At 45.4% G+C, this 11,068-nt stretch overlaps 1 protein-coding gene across 6 annotated transcripts in view; it reads left to right on the top strand.

The window, feature by feature from the left end:
- Positions 1–11,068, top strand: part of LOC113203908 (syntaxin-binding protein 5) — a 134,860-nt gene that overhangs the window by 108,067 nt on the left and 15,725 nt on the right. For 2 of the 6 annotated variants that reach the window (XM_026418844.2, XM_026418845.2), the window contains exons 4-13: positions 1,651–1,785; positions 1,931–1,994; positions 2,124–2,407; positions 2,734–2,888; positions 3,169–3,460; positions 3,552–3,798; positions 3,889–4,017; positions 4,622–4,776; positions 4,920–5,109; positions 6,247–7,054. In XM_026418844.2, the coding sequence (XP_026274629.1) occupies positions 1,651–1,785; positions 1,931–1,994; positions 2,124–2,407; positions 2,734–2,888; positions 3,169–3,460; positions 3,552–3,798; positions 3,889–4,017; positions 4,622–4,776; positions 4,920–5,109; positions 6,247–7,054 (2,459 nt within the window). Of the gene's footprint in view, positions 1–1,650; positions 1,786–1,930; positions 1,995–2,123; positions 2,408–2,733; positions 2,889–3,168; positions 3,461–3,551; positions 3,799–3,888; positions 4,018–4,621; positions 4,777–4,919; positions 5,110–6,246; positions 7,055–8,324; positions 8,365–8,847; positions 8,960–11,068 lie in introns of all 6 variants that reach the window. The other 4 variants (XM_052268467.1, XM_052268468.1, XM_026418846.2 and 1 more) reach the window with 4 other exon arrangements.

Below are 11,068 nucleotides of genomic sequence, written 5' to 3'. Positions count from 1 at the left end.
CCGCAAACGTCAAAACCTAATTATGTTTGAATCAAAATCTAGTCAGTGATTTGTATGCAGTTCGTCAAAAGAAAACGAAAACTTCTTATTCGCGGATACGATTAGTGGCAAAATGCTATAGTTATTCACGTTCAAATTGACAATAAGTCGTTTTCGGCACTTAGTGTGGGAACAGCAAAAAGCCCCTTGAATACCTGGACAGTTTCTCTGCCGTGAATAGAATACTCAGATTGCGTTTTATGGGCAATTGCACAATGTCAGGAATTCAATACTCTACAATCCCAAATGGCTACATTACCTTCAAAACTAGGCATTATAACAGTAAAATATTTGTGCGCTTTCAAAAAAGATATTGGTCTCAAAATTTATCTATATACCGCAAAGAACTACTAAAAAGTATCTAGACACTTTTATCTTGATACTGCACTACACTGCCTACAAGGCGCTCTTCCACATGCATGCATTCATTCCAGTTTCCTTCTCACAGCTAAAACCCTGCAAAGCAAAATGTCAAACCCTTTTAGAATAGCAAACGACGCGTCCTACGAACAAAGTTCGATCTCCCGGCGCGCCGTTCAACATTGTCCGATCTCCGGGCGCGCCGTTCAACAAAGTTCGATCTCCTGGCGCGCCGTTCAAGCGTTCAACGCTGTCCGATCTCCTTTTTGGGGTTTGCAGCGAGGTAGAAGTTTAAACGCCTTGTACGTCTGTTCGTCAAGATCATAGCATTTTATTATTGGTCCAATGTGTTGCGTAATCTTTGAGGAACACATAGAATTTATTAGTTTCCTTTTAAGTGAACTATCAACGAAGATATCACGGCTTGAAGCCTACGGTGCAGATGAAAGCTGAAAAGGAGATCGGACAGCGTTGAACGGCGCGCCAGGAGATCGAACTTTGTTGAACGGCGCGCCCGGAGATCGGACAGTGTTGAACGGCGCGCCGGAAGATCGAACTTTGTTCGTAGGACGCGTCGCAAAGCATTTCATTGCTTTGCATTTACTAGGCATTGCTTCGTATTTGCAAAGGATCTGCCATTTTGCTTTGCAAGGTTTTAGCTGTGCTTTTAGCTAGATCTTATGCCTTAACGCACTACGCTGCGCTCCCCCTTATCATCTAATAAGGGACGCGTTAAACGTTGTAAATATTCATGTCGACTGCTCTGGAAACTCAGGTGTGAGACAGTCTCACACCAAATGGTGTGAGGCAAAATACCTCACATCAAACGGTGTGAGGCAAACATACCTCACACCAAATGGTGTGAGACTAGTTGTGCCTCACACCAAATGGTGTGAGACTAGTTGTGCCTCACACCAAATGGTGTGAGACTAGTTGTGCCTCACACCAAATGGCGTGAGACCCTCTGTGCCTCACACCATTTGGTATGAGAAAGTATCACTCCATTTGCTGTGAGGCACGACGAGTCTCACACCATTTGGTGTGAGGCACAACGAGTCTCACACCATTTAGTGTGAGTCACAACGAGTCTCACACCATTTGGTGTAAGGTATGTTTGCCTCAAACCGTTTGGTGTGAGGTATTTTGCCCCACACCATTTGGTGTGAGACTGTCTCACACCTGAGTTTCCAGAGTGGAGAGTTTGTCTCGATTATTTTTACCTCAAATTAATTGGTCTTTAAATTGTTCCAGGATAACCTACATGCACCTCCCACTGCAGAGTAAATGGCTGTACGTCGGCACTGAAAAGGGAAATATCCACATTATCAACATCGAGCAGTTCGTCGTGTCAGGCTACGTCATCAACTGGAACAAGGCCATCGAAGTGTGAGTGCCGGTTCCGTCTGCTGAATACTGTGAAAATACGTGTCACAGTCTCTTTCGACTGACCTTTTGACACCAGCGCTATAAGATTCCGCGGCAGACGGTACTATCACGTCCATCAGGATCGTGACATTCCTATATGTTTCAGATCGCGAAAGACTCACCCGGGACCCGTGGTACACCTCAGTGACTGTCCCATCGATCCGAGCAAAGTGAGTTGGTTTTGAGGGGACGAGTGATCAGGAATCAAATTGTTTAAAATCTGCAATCATGTGACGAAACATTACTCCGGTGAAGAATAATTTGTGTTTCACTTTGACGAGATGAATCTTTTGTCACAGCTGCTCATCGGGTACGAGTCGGGGCAGCTGGCGCTGTGGGACTTGAAGCTGAAGCAGGCGGAGCTCCGGTGGCAGAGCACCGAGAGACTGCGCTCGGCCGGCTGGCACTACGACGGCAAGCAGTTCATGTGTTCGCACCAGGATGGCTCGCTCACCACCTGGGCCGTGCGGCCGGGCGCCAAGCCCGTGAGCGTGTTGTTGCCGCACGCCAAGCCCAACAAGGACGGCAAGCTCGACGCCTGCAAGCCCGTGGACAAGGTCGAATGGAAGGTGGCGCGCTCAGGGTGAGTGCAGCGTGCAGTGCGTAGCTACGGAGCTACATATTTCTTTCTCATGCACTCACTGTATTACAATTCATGTGACGTCACATTAGTTTACGTGTCAAAAGCTGTCTTATTGGTGAATACATGATGTGACATTCGTTTCAATGGAAGTCGCCCATTTGCAGCATAGTACTGTAAATAATTACCGTCACGTCAAAAGGAATGTGACATCACATATTGTATATTAGTGCCTCTGCAAGATGTACTTTATGCGTCGTTTTGTTAGACGTTTTGTTTTACTCCGTATGGCGATCACTTAAAAACGTGTTCAACCTTTTGGTACACAGTGAAACCTATGTGATATTTTCGGGTGGACTCGCCAACGACAAGTCGGGACGCATCCCCAGCATCACTGTGGTCCACGGCAAGAACACCACTGTGCTGGAGATGGAGCACAAAGTTATAGACTTCATCACGCTCTGCGAGAGTCCATACTCCAGTGGTGGGTACTATTTATCTACCGCCAAGTTATTTAGCTTAACCTCTGTGCTTCGAAATCATCACTTTCCGAAGGAAAGTTCACGATATTTCGATTATCTTATGACAACTTTGAATTATTTCGGGGGTTGGTGATCCCGCGACTCTTGCGCCTGCTAGTAATTGGCGACTGATACGCGAATAAATTCCCCCTCGTTGCCTACCTTGGCTGGAGCTTCAGTGTGATTCCCTCATTCTTCTAAAAAGTTATAAAATAACATGTTTTTTAATTTCGTTTTGCGCAGAGCCTCAGGAACCGTATGGTATAGCCGTTCTTCTGCACAACGACCTGGTGGTGATCGACCTGTTCGCCCAGGGCTTCCCTTGCTTTGAGAATCCGTACCCGATGGACCTGCACGAGTCGCCCGTGACGTGTTGCACGTACCTGGCGGACTGCCCCTCGGACCTCATCCCCGCCTTCTACTCGGTGGGCAGCCGGACGCACAAGCGCACCGGCTTCACCGAGCGAGAGTGGCCCATCAACGGCGGGGAGTGGTCCCCCACCAGCTGCAGCTACAACGAGATCATCCTCACCGGGTATGTGCAACTGTTAATTGTGGTGCGGTGTGGTACATTGCCTTTGTACATTTTGCCTCGTCGTTAATTTCTTACGTCTCTCGTGTTGCAGGCATGCAGATGGCAGTATTCGGTTCTGGGACGCCTCTGCCGGCACGCTACAGGTGCTCTACAAGCTCAAGACGTCCAAGGTCTTCGAGAAGCCCCAGTCTCGGAGCGTGGACGGTGCGGACGACGACCCATTAGCCATCCAGCTCATCTCGCTGTGCCCCGAGAGCCGGAAGCTCTGCGTGGCGGGCGCCTCTTCCCATGTCATACTCTTTAAATTTAGGAAACAAGAGTCAACCAGTGATACGACGGTTGGTTTCTCCACCTCACACACACACTTTGCTAAGAACATCTTCGCATTTAGTTTCTCATGGTCTGAATCTTGTTACTTTGTATTGCAGACCTTAGAAATCCCAATCGTGTACGAAGTTTCAGACGACGTTGCTGAGGGCTCACCAGAGGCGGAGTACCCTCCCCGACCTAGCCTAGTCTCTCACAGAGGAGAGTCGAACGACGCAGAAGGAAAGAAGGTATGGGATAATGGCAGAAATCAAAGAGATGGTTGTCATCAAACGGTTACTACACTGCAAACCCAACTGTGTACATAGTTTACACTCTCTTCCTTGTGTGTGCCTGGCATTGCACACTCTAAGAAGTGTGTACGTGTACGAAATAACGATAGCGATTTATAACAGACCGATAAACTAAGTGTTTAACTGCTCAACACGTGCAAGTAGTGTGTAAAGTGCAAATTAAATACTTGCGAGTGTACAACTGCAATTTGAATACTTGCAAATGTTCAACTCGGTAGGTGTGCACTTGCAAGTGTGCAACTCCTCGGTTGAGCACTTCCTACACAGTGAGCGTTTAATCTAAGGAAGTGTTGCAAGTGCACGCCTACCGAGTTGAACACTTGCAAGGGTACACCTATTGACTTGCAAGGATTCAGCTTGCAGTTGCACACTTACTAGTGTTGAGCAGTTGAACACTTTATCAGTGCAATCCTACGATTATGTTACGGTGCTTTTTTTTTCCCGCTACGCTCCGCCACAATGGGCAAGTTGTCCCTTGTCCTTGTCTGTCACAACACATTGTGAAGTAAGGTCATGGATTTTGTTATCCTTTTTTTTCCAGTCTTCGTTAGAGTATGCCTTGCCCCTAAAAGTGAAGCCTGGGCCACAGAAGAAGCCCGCTGGTTTCCAAGCGCACATCGTTTGTATCACGCCCTGGGTCAACGGCGAGCAGCCAGGACAAATCACTGCTCTTAGTATCAACTCTTCGTATGGACTGTGAGTTGGCCCTTCTTATTTGCCTTTTGGTTGCATGTTGTGTCCAAGTTAATTTTAGAAATATTCTACGCATTCGTACCGCTAATGGCGCGCGCTATAGGAGAAATTGCCTCCCCATGTACTACGTTTGCTATGTCTGACAGGATGGCGTACGGCAACGAGTCGGGCATCGCCGTGGTCGACATCGTGCAGCGCACGTGTGTGATATCCATGGGGACGCCCGACCTGTACGGCAGCGCTGACCCCTACCAGCGGGTGCCGCGCTCCCCCAAGCGCGGTGGGCAGCAGGACGGCCAGGACGACCCGCGCTGCCGATCGCCTTCCAACGACCAGGTAAATTCATAAGCCAGTTAGAAGTTTTGTTCTCTCCATTTTGCAACAGATTAAAATGCGAGTGGCGCTAAACTCTGTTTCTGTTTTTTCTTAAATGAATCAACATTGAAGTGATTTGAAAGTATACCTGTACGTATCACTCAGGCTTTCGCTTACCTTCGCAAGGGTGGTAAATGTTTTGGAGTCAATTCAGTTGCGTCGGTTCCAAATTGTTGTATCTCAATTTAGAAATAATGACTGGGACGAATGACTTGCCTGCCTAATTGAGTTACAAACATTTATCGTGAGCAAGATGCGAATGTAAAAGAAATAAAATAGCAAGACTTGTTCTGTGGTAAATGTAAGCAAAGGCCTGGGTGGTAAGTGTTTGTGGCTTGCAGGTGCAGACGTGCTGTGGACATTAATTCCTTTCTCGTTTAGGAGCTCTTTCGCTGCTTTATTTCCCTCGTAGGCTGTGTGTCGAACGACTGTGTGTTCTAATGCCAAGAGGCCATTTAAAACCTCATTATAAAAGCCAGTTCTCCTGATACGGTTCAAATGATCTAATAAAAGCATGCCGAAAAGGATTAAAAGCATGAGACAGTTTATTATACGAGCACCTTTCGTAATGCGATTGCACAACTCAAAATAGTTTTCCGTACATTTTTTGGCATCACCATTTTTAATGGTGTGATGCCTTATAGTCAGAATCAAAGCCTCAGCTGGCCCACTGTGAGCTCTGGATTAGATAACTTCTAAATAGGTAGAATCTGTTACCTGTCCCATATATATCCGAATATTTGCCCGAAAATAATTCTAACCTGTGTTCTTGCCTTTCAAAATACCATTTGGGAATCAAATTCAACAATGGTGGTTGGCGAGTAACTAAACGGTTACTCCTGAGCCGGTGGGCCTACTGCTGTGCTGTAGTCAGTGCCCTTAGGAAAGTTTTCTTGCTTATCAGTTGGGGCCAGTCGTAGCTAATTTGAATCAGTAACAGGAACTAATAATTTATGACATTAAAAACTCTCTGGATAACAGATGTGCGGGAGACTTACTTTTTTTGTTGTTTTTTTCTGTTTTCTTCTTTCTCTCTCTTTCTCTTTTGCCGATTCCTCTCTCACTACCCGCCTGTCCTCTGTGTGGCACGGTGCTTAGGACGTAACCTCCGTTCCCTCTCTCTCCCTGCCGTCCCCTCTCCACAAGGACAAGGAGGAGCGCGACAGCGACAGTGACCCAGCGACCAGGACGCCCGCCGGCGCCTCGGGGCAGCCCTCGCCCGAGGAGTACTACGAAGAGGCCCCCGTTGGTGCTTTGGAGCCCGCCCACCGGCCGACCACTATAGTGACGTACTCGCCGGATCCCAACCGCAAGAGAAGCCACTCGTGGAAAGGTTTCAGCTTTAAAAAGCAGTTTAGCAAGGTGGACATGAGGCTGAAGCCGACAAGGCCCGGGCAGGCCATAGCCGCTCATCAGGGTGGCTCTAAGCGCCCCTCTGTCACCATCTCCTACCCATCTGTCACACCTAGTCAGCTGTCCCCTGTGGGAACAGATTCCCCCCCGGACTCGAACGAAGATCTCAAAGAGATGTCGACCCCTGAGACTGAGGACGCGCCCAAGGCCTACCTGGAGGACCCCGGCCTCTTTAGTCCTGACGAGGTGAGCGTGGAGTACGCGACGGAGGCGTGCGAATACCTGAGCGACTCAGGCATGGACTCGGACGCAGACCGCGTCAACCGCCGACCCGCCGACTTGCCGTTGTTCGACGCAGACGGCAAGCCCATGCGGCCGCCAAGGAGAAGGGAGAGCGTCATGAAAAAGGCCATGGACAAAAGGGACGGGCGACTGCTGTCTGTGCCGAACATTAAGTACCATCGGTCGGACCACCACCACCTGAGGGACCTTCGACGAAAAGACGAGGCCTCCTCCAGTGCGCCTGCGTTTGGTGGATTCATCCGCAGGTTCAGTAAGTTTCCCATTCATTATCCCAAATCATGCTTGGCCCTTCACTTTGTCGTATCTTAATCTCAATTTTCAATTCTTTTCCTATCATTTTGTTTGTTTCGTTTGGTTTTTCGATTTATAACGAACAGCAATGGGTCTAGAAGTAGTTGGCTTATAGCAGCCATAGATGAATGAGATGATTTGATTGTACATAGGTCACTTTAGCTAAATTTAGTGTGCTGGTTTGTTAAATAGAAAGGTTATGGAGAATGACTCTGTACTCTGCTTGTAAACTCCCGTCCGTATGTGATAAATGTTAAAGGTAAACGCCTATCAGGAGCATTATTTTGTTTGTACATATAGCCTATCAGAACCAGAGCAATAATTTGGTTTTCGATGCAAGGAAAGACACACAGTATACACACGACCATGTCTTACATTTCTTATGGAGAAGTCCATACTCAGAACAAAATTGATTGCAGGCACATATATGGAGGCATGTGGAGATCGGGTTCGCCTCTTGGTTGAGTGTGTCATATTTGTCATTTTCTTTCAGTGTCGTTTACGCACACACATTTCCACAAACGTGTGCGAGGAATGAAACTAACCGAGTCACAAGAAGTTACCTGTTTTCGTTTACCTTTTGCCAGTGAAAATTAGCATTGGTGTTCGCAGTCTGGGCCGCCACACTCTGTCTTTTGTTTTTCTCGTATATGTGGTTGTGGAAATGAGTGTTGTCCGTAGGGTGAGGTTTCGGTGAAAAACAATTTCATTGAAAAACATTTCCTCAAACTGAGGCAGATGTTTCTCGCCTCAGTAAGATAAGGCAATCAAGCGCTGCATTCGCGGGTGATATTTTCGTTTATGATTAATTTGGAGATTACTTTAAAGAAGCAGAAAATTTTTGACCTCTCCCAATTGCACTAAGGATCCTTAATCAAATTGAAGTATAGGCCTAAATAATGATTTTTTAATAGAGCGAAGGAACAAATACTGCTCCTTGGTGGGCGATGAACTCGAGGCAAGAAGCTGAGAGCGAGTTTCTTGTCTTTGGTAGTTTAAGTGAGGCTTGTACAAATACTTTTCTAGATCTAAGTCGCATTCTTTCGCATGGTTTCTGTCAACGTTTAACTGCATTTTTCGTAATTTCACCCAAGCCTTACCTTAACAAGGAAACAAGTTTGACTGATAGTTAACTCTTGAGTAACCTGATCTGTACTTTGTTCTTGGTTAATGTGCTATTTTGTGTGGAAAACATAAGCCTTTGACATGTTTCTGTATCTGTGTTGAAGGAAATGGATGAAGAACCAAGCTGTCTGAAACTTCTATTTGGTACATATTTAGTCATATTTGTAACGCTATTTATTTCAATAGAGGAGCTCGTTCAGTCCCTTTGAAAAGCGTGTTACTATTTTAGGCTAGACGTCTAACTTGACGCATTGCAGTTAAACTAACAGCTTCAGCTCTAGTTTACCATAGGCCATACCAATTTTATTCCTTGACACGTTTAGTGTTTTAATTGAGATCCCTGGAACTGCCAGTCATTCAAATCGTTACTCTATTTTGTACAAAAATTGAATTACCGTACTCGCAAACAGACTAATGCTTGCCAGTCGTCCTGAAATGCTTTCTTTACAGATATAATCAACATGTTATTTCCTTTCTATCCCTGACCTATTGCTATTTGTGTGTTCATGCCGCCGGACTCTCTCTGTCATGTATTTGTTGTCCATGTGTTGGTTATGGTGGTGGTGGTGGTGTTGCTAATCAACTCATTTCCCAACCTTTACCTGCCCTCTGCTCCTGCATCTGTAGCTAAACGGAGTGTGCGTTTCCCCAACATCGGGCAAACAGAATGTAGGGAATGCGGCGGGCGTGAGCTCCCCACGCAGGCCACCCGAGCCGGTGAAACGGTGCCGCTCCCAAGGTACCCGAAAACTGCAGAAATGCTTGAGCACGGCTTCATATTCAGAAGATGGCTGCGTTGGCGTGGCGGGTGGTGGTGGTGGCTTATTCCCACGGTCTCCAGAGCATCTACGTGCCGGGTCCCACAGCAACCTACTTGTTACTCGACAATATTGCAGTTTTGGTAGTACCGTCACCTTTTTTCTCTGCATACCAAGTTTAATCATTTAGACGGTTTGCTTAGAACAACAGTCCGCATTCGCTAGTTTTCTATTCACCCGTGACACAGTCTGAAGTCGTAGCAATGCTCAGTGATGGTCCAAATTGCCGTCTTTGCTGGGCTGTTTTTCTATTATTCTATTAACAGCGTGCTCTTGCCGTAGTCAGTCAACAGATCATAGAAGTTTAACTTTACGAGAATGTCTTCTTCTTGAAACCTTAGTGAGCCAAATACACATACTGCTTTGTGTAATGGTCTACATTCTGCCACTGCTTCCGTAATTGCGACACCCTACAGCTCTTCGTTTCATCAAACTTCCGCAATCAGCTTTTGCCTCAGGCAAGGTCTATATCAAAGTAACTGGCGTCGGAAAGTCCGACCTTTAACAGTTCTATGGAGAGTTTCGCTCTGAAAGCATGACCAAAATTAACTTTAAATAGCGGCGGTGTTTTGCACCTCTTGATTCGTCTTTTAGAAAAGTAAGGATAGCACATAATCTTGCTGAAATATAACGTTATTTAGTTGCGAAAACAAAGTGTACTAGCTCAAGAGCATTTCTTAGTATGCACACGTTTATCACGTGCTTATGATCTGTCGTCGTTTTCACTTTGGGCTGAAACTTATGATAGGTTTCCGTATTACATGATCTGCTGACTGTTAGAGTACGACTTAACATTTCCAATTAAAACCTGTTACCAGCTAGTGTGACGGTTTCTGAGATTTAATGTAAAAAGTGTACGCTATTTAACCTCTTCCTCTAAGTTTTCTAATCGAATCTGGTCGGGTCTTTGCCTAAGACTTCAAGTTTGTTTCGATTTGTTTGAGTTCTATTGAGATATGTCGCACTGAATAGTGGAATGTGGCACTAAGTCAACCGTTTTGTCATTTCGCAATCACATCTTTTCCCTCACATATTTCCCTCCCAGTCTCATATTCCACATCCTTGAAGCATATTGTAACAATCTTATTAGAAACAGCACTTTATTAGTAGATTTATAATGGCATGTGAGGTATGTATAGTAGTTTCTTTCACTTGATGGTGACGTACTATCCAAAACTACATTCTTCGTAAGTTTGTCAGCTGTGACATTGTTTTTGTCACTGAAAATATAAAATTCAATTTCGGACCGTCTGTCTCTGTCTTGTCTATCTCTTATGCCTGCACTTTAACCCTCAGTAATTCCTGTCGCCTCTATTCTTTTACCCGAATCCCCTCCACAATCACTCTGGTTTTGTGTGACCGACCTTCTTCCTTCTGTCTCTCTCTATATGTGCTGACAAATGTGATCGTGTTTCGTGTGCTGTCCCGTGTCGTGTGATGCAAAGGTGCCTTGCAGACTGACACATTGGTGTGCTTACTGAAATGTCTTCCTTGTTGCTGTACTCAGTGTGTGTCATATGGAGTCTATACCTTAAAGATTTTTAGCCCTCCAAATTTATAACGATGTGACGTAATAGCTTTGCTCCACTAACGGACATTGGTTTGTCTTGCGCTAAAGATTCTTAGAATGACTCTGTGTTTGGCTTTTAGAATCTAAACTTATAAGTGTACATTCATAACATAATCCAATTTGTCTCTGAAATAAAGCCACTACACACCAAAGGGGGCTTAACGCAAATTTTTATTATTTTTGTAAATATTTTTCTGAATTGTGTATTATTATCTCGCTGCTTTCATTCGTTTTATTTATCTCGTAAAAATATCCATTCCGTTTTATATATCGCAGATAACACTGAAAACATTGCATTTGTTGACCAACCTAGAGCACAAGTTTTGCATGAACTTTAGTTATCTTCAAATTGCATGACATAGCAGCTCAGAAAGTTCCCTGCCATTTTGCATAGTTTTTAGTTTCCTTCTCTTTCACTCTTTTCAAAAGAATATGGCCGTTGAAGAGTAATGAATATTTT

This window comes from Frankliniella occidentalis, unplaced genomic scaffold (genome assembly GCF_000697945.3).
Source record: "Frankliniella occidentalis isolate FOCC.00 unplaced genomic scaffold, Focc_3.1 Scaffold69, whole genome shotgun sequence".
NCBI lineage: Eukaryota > Metazoa > Arthropoda > Insecta > Thysanoptera > Thripidae > Frankliniella > Frankliniella occidentalis.
Note: the sequence above shows the minus strand (reverse complement) of the source record. Positions and strands in the feature narration are given on the sequence as shown.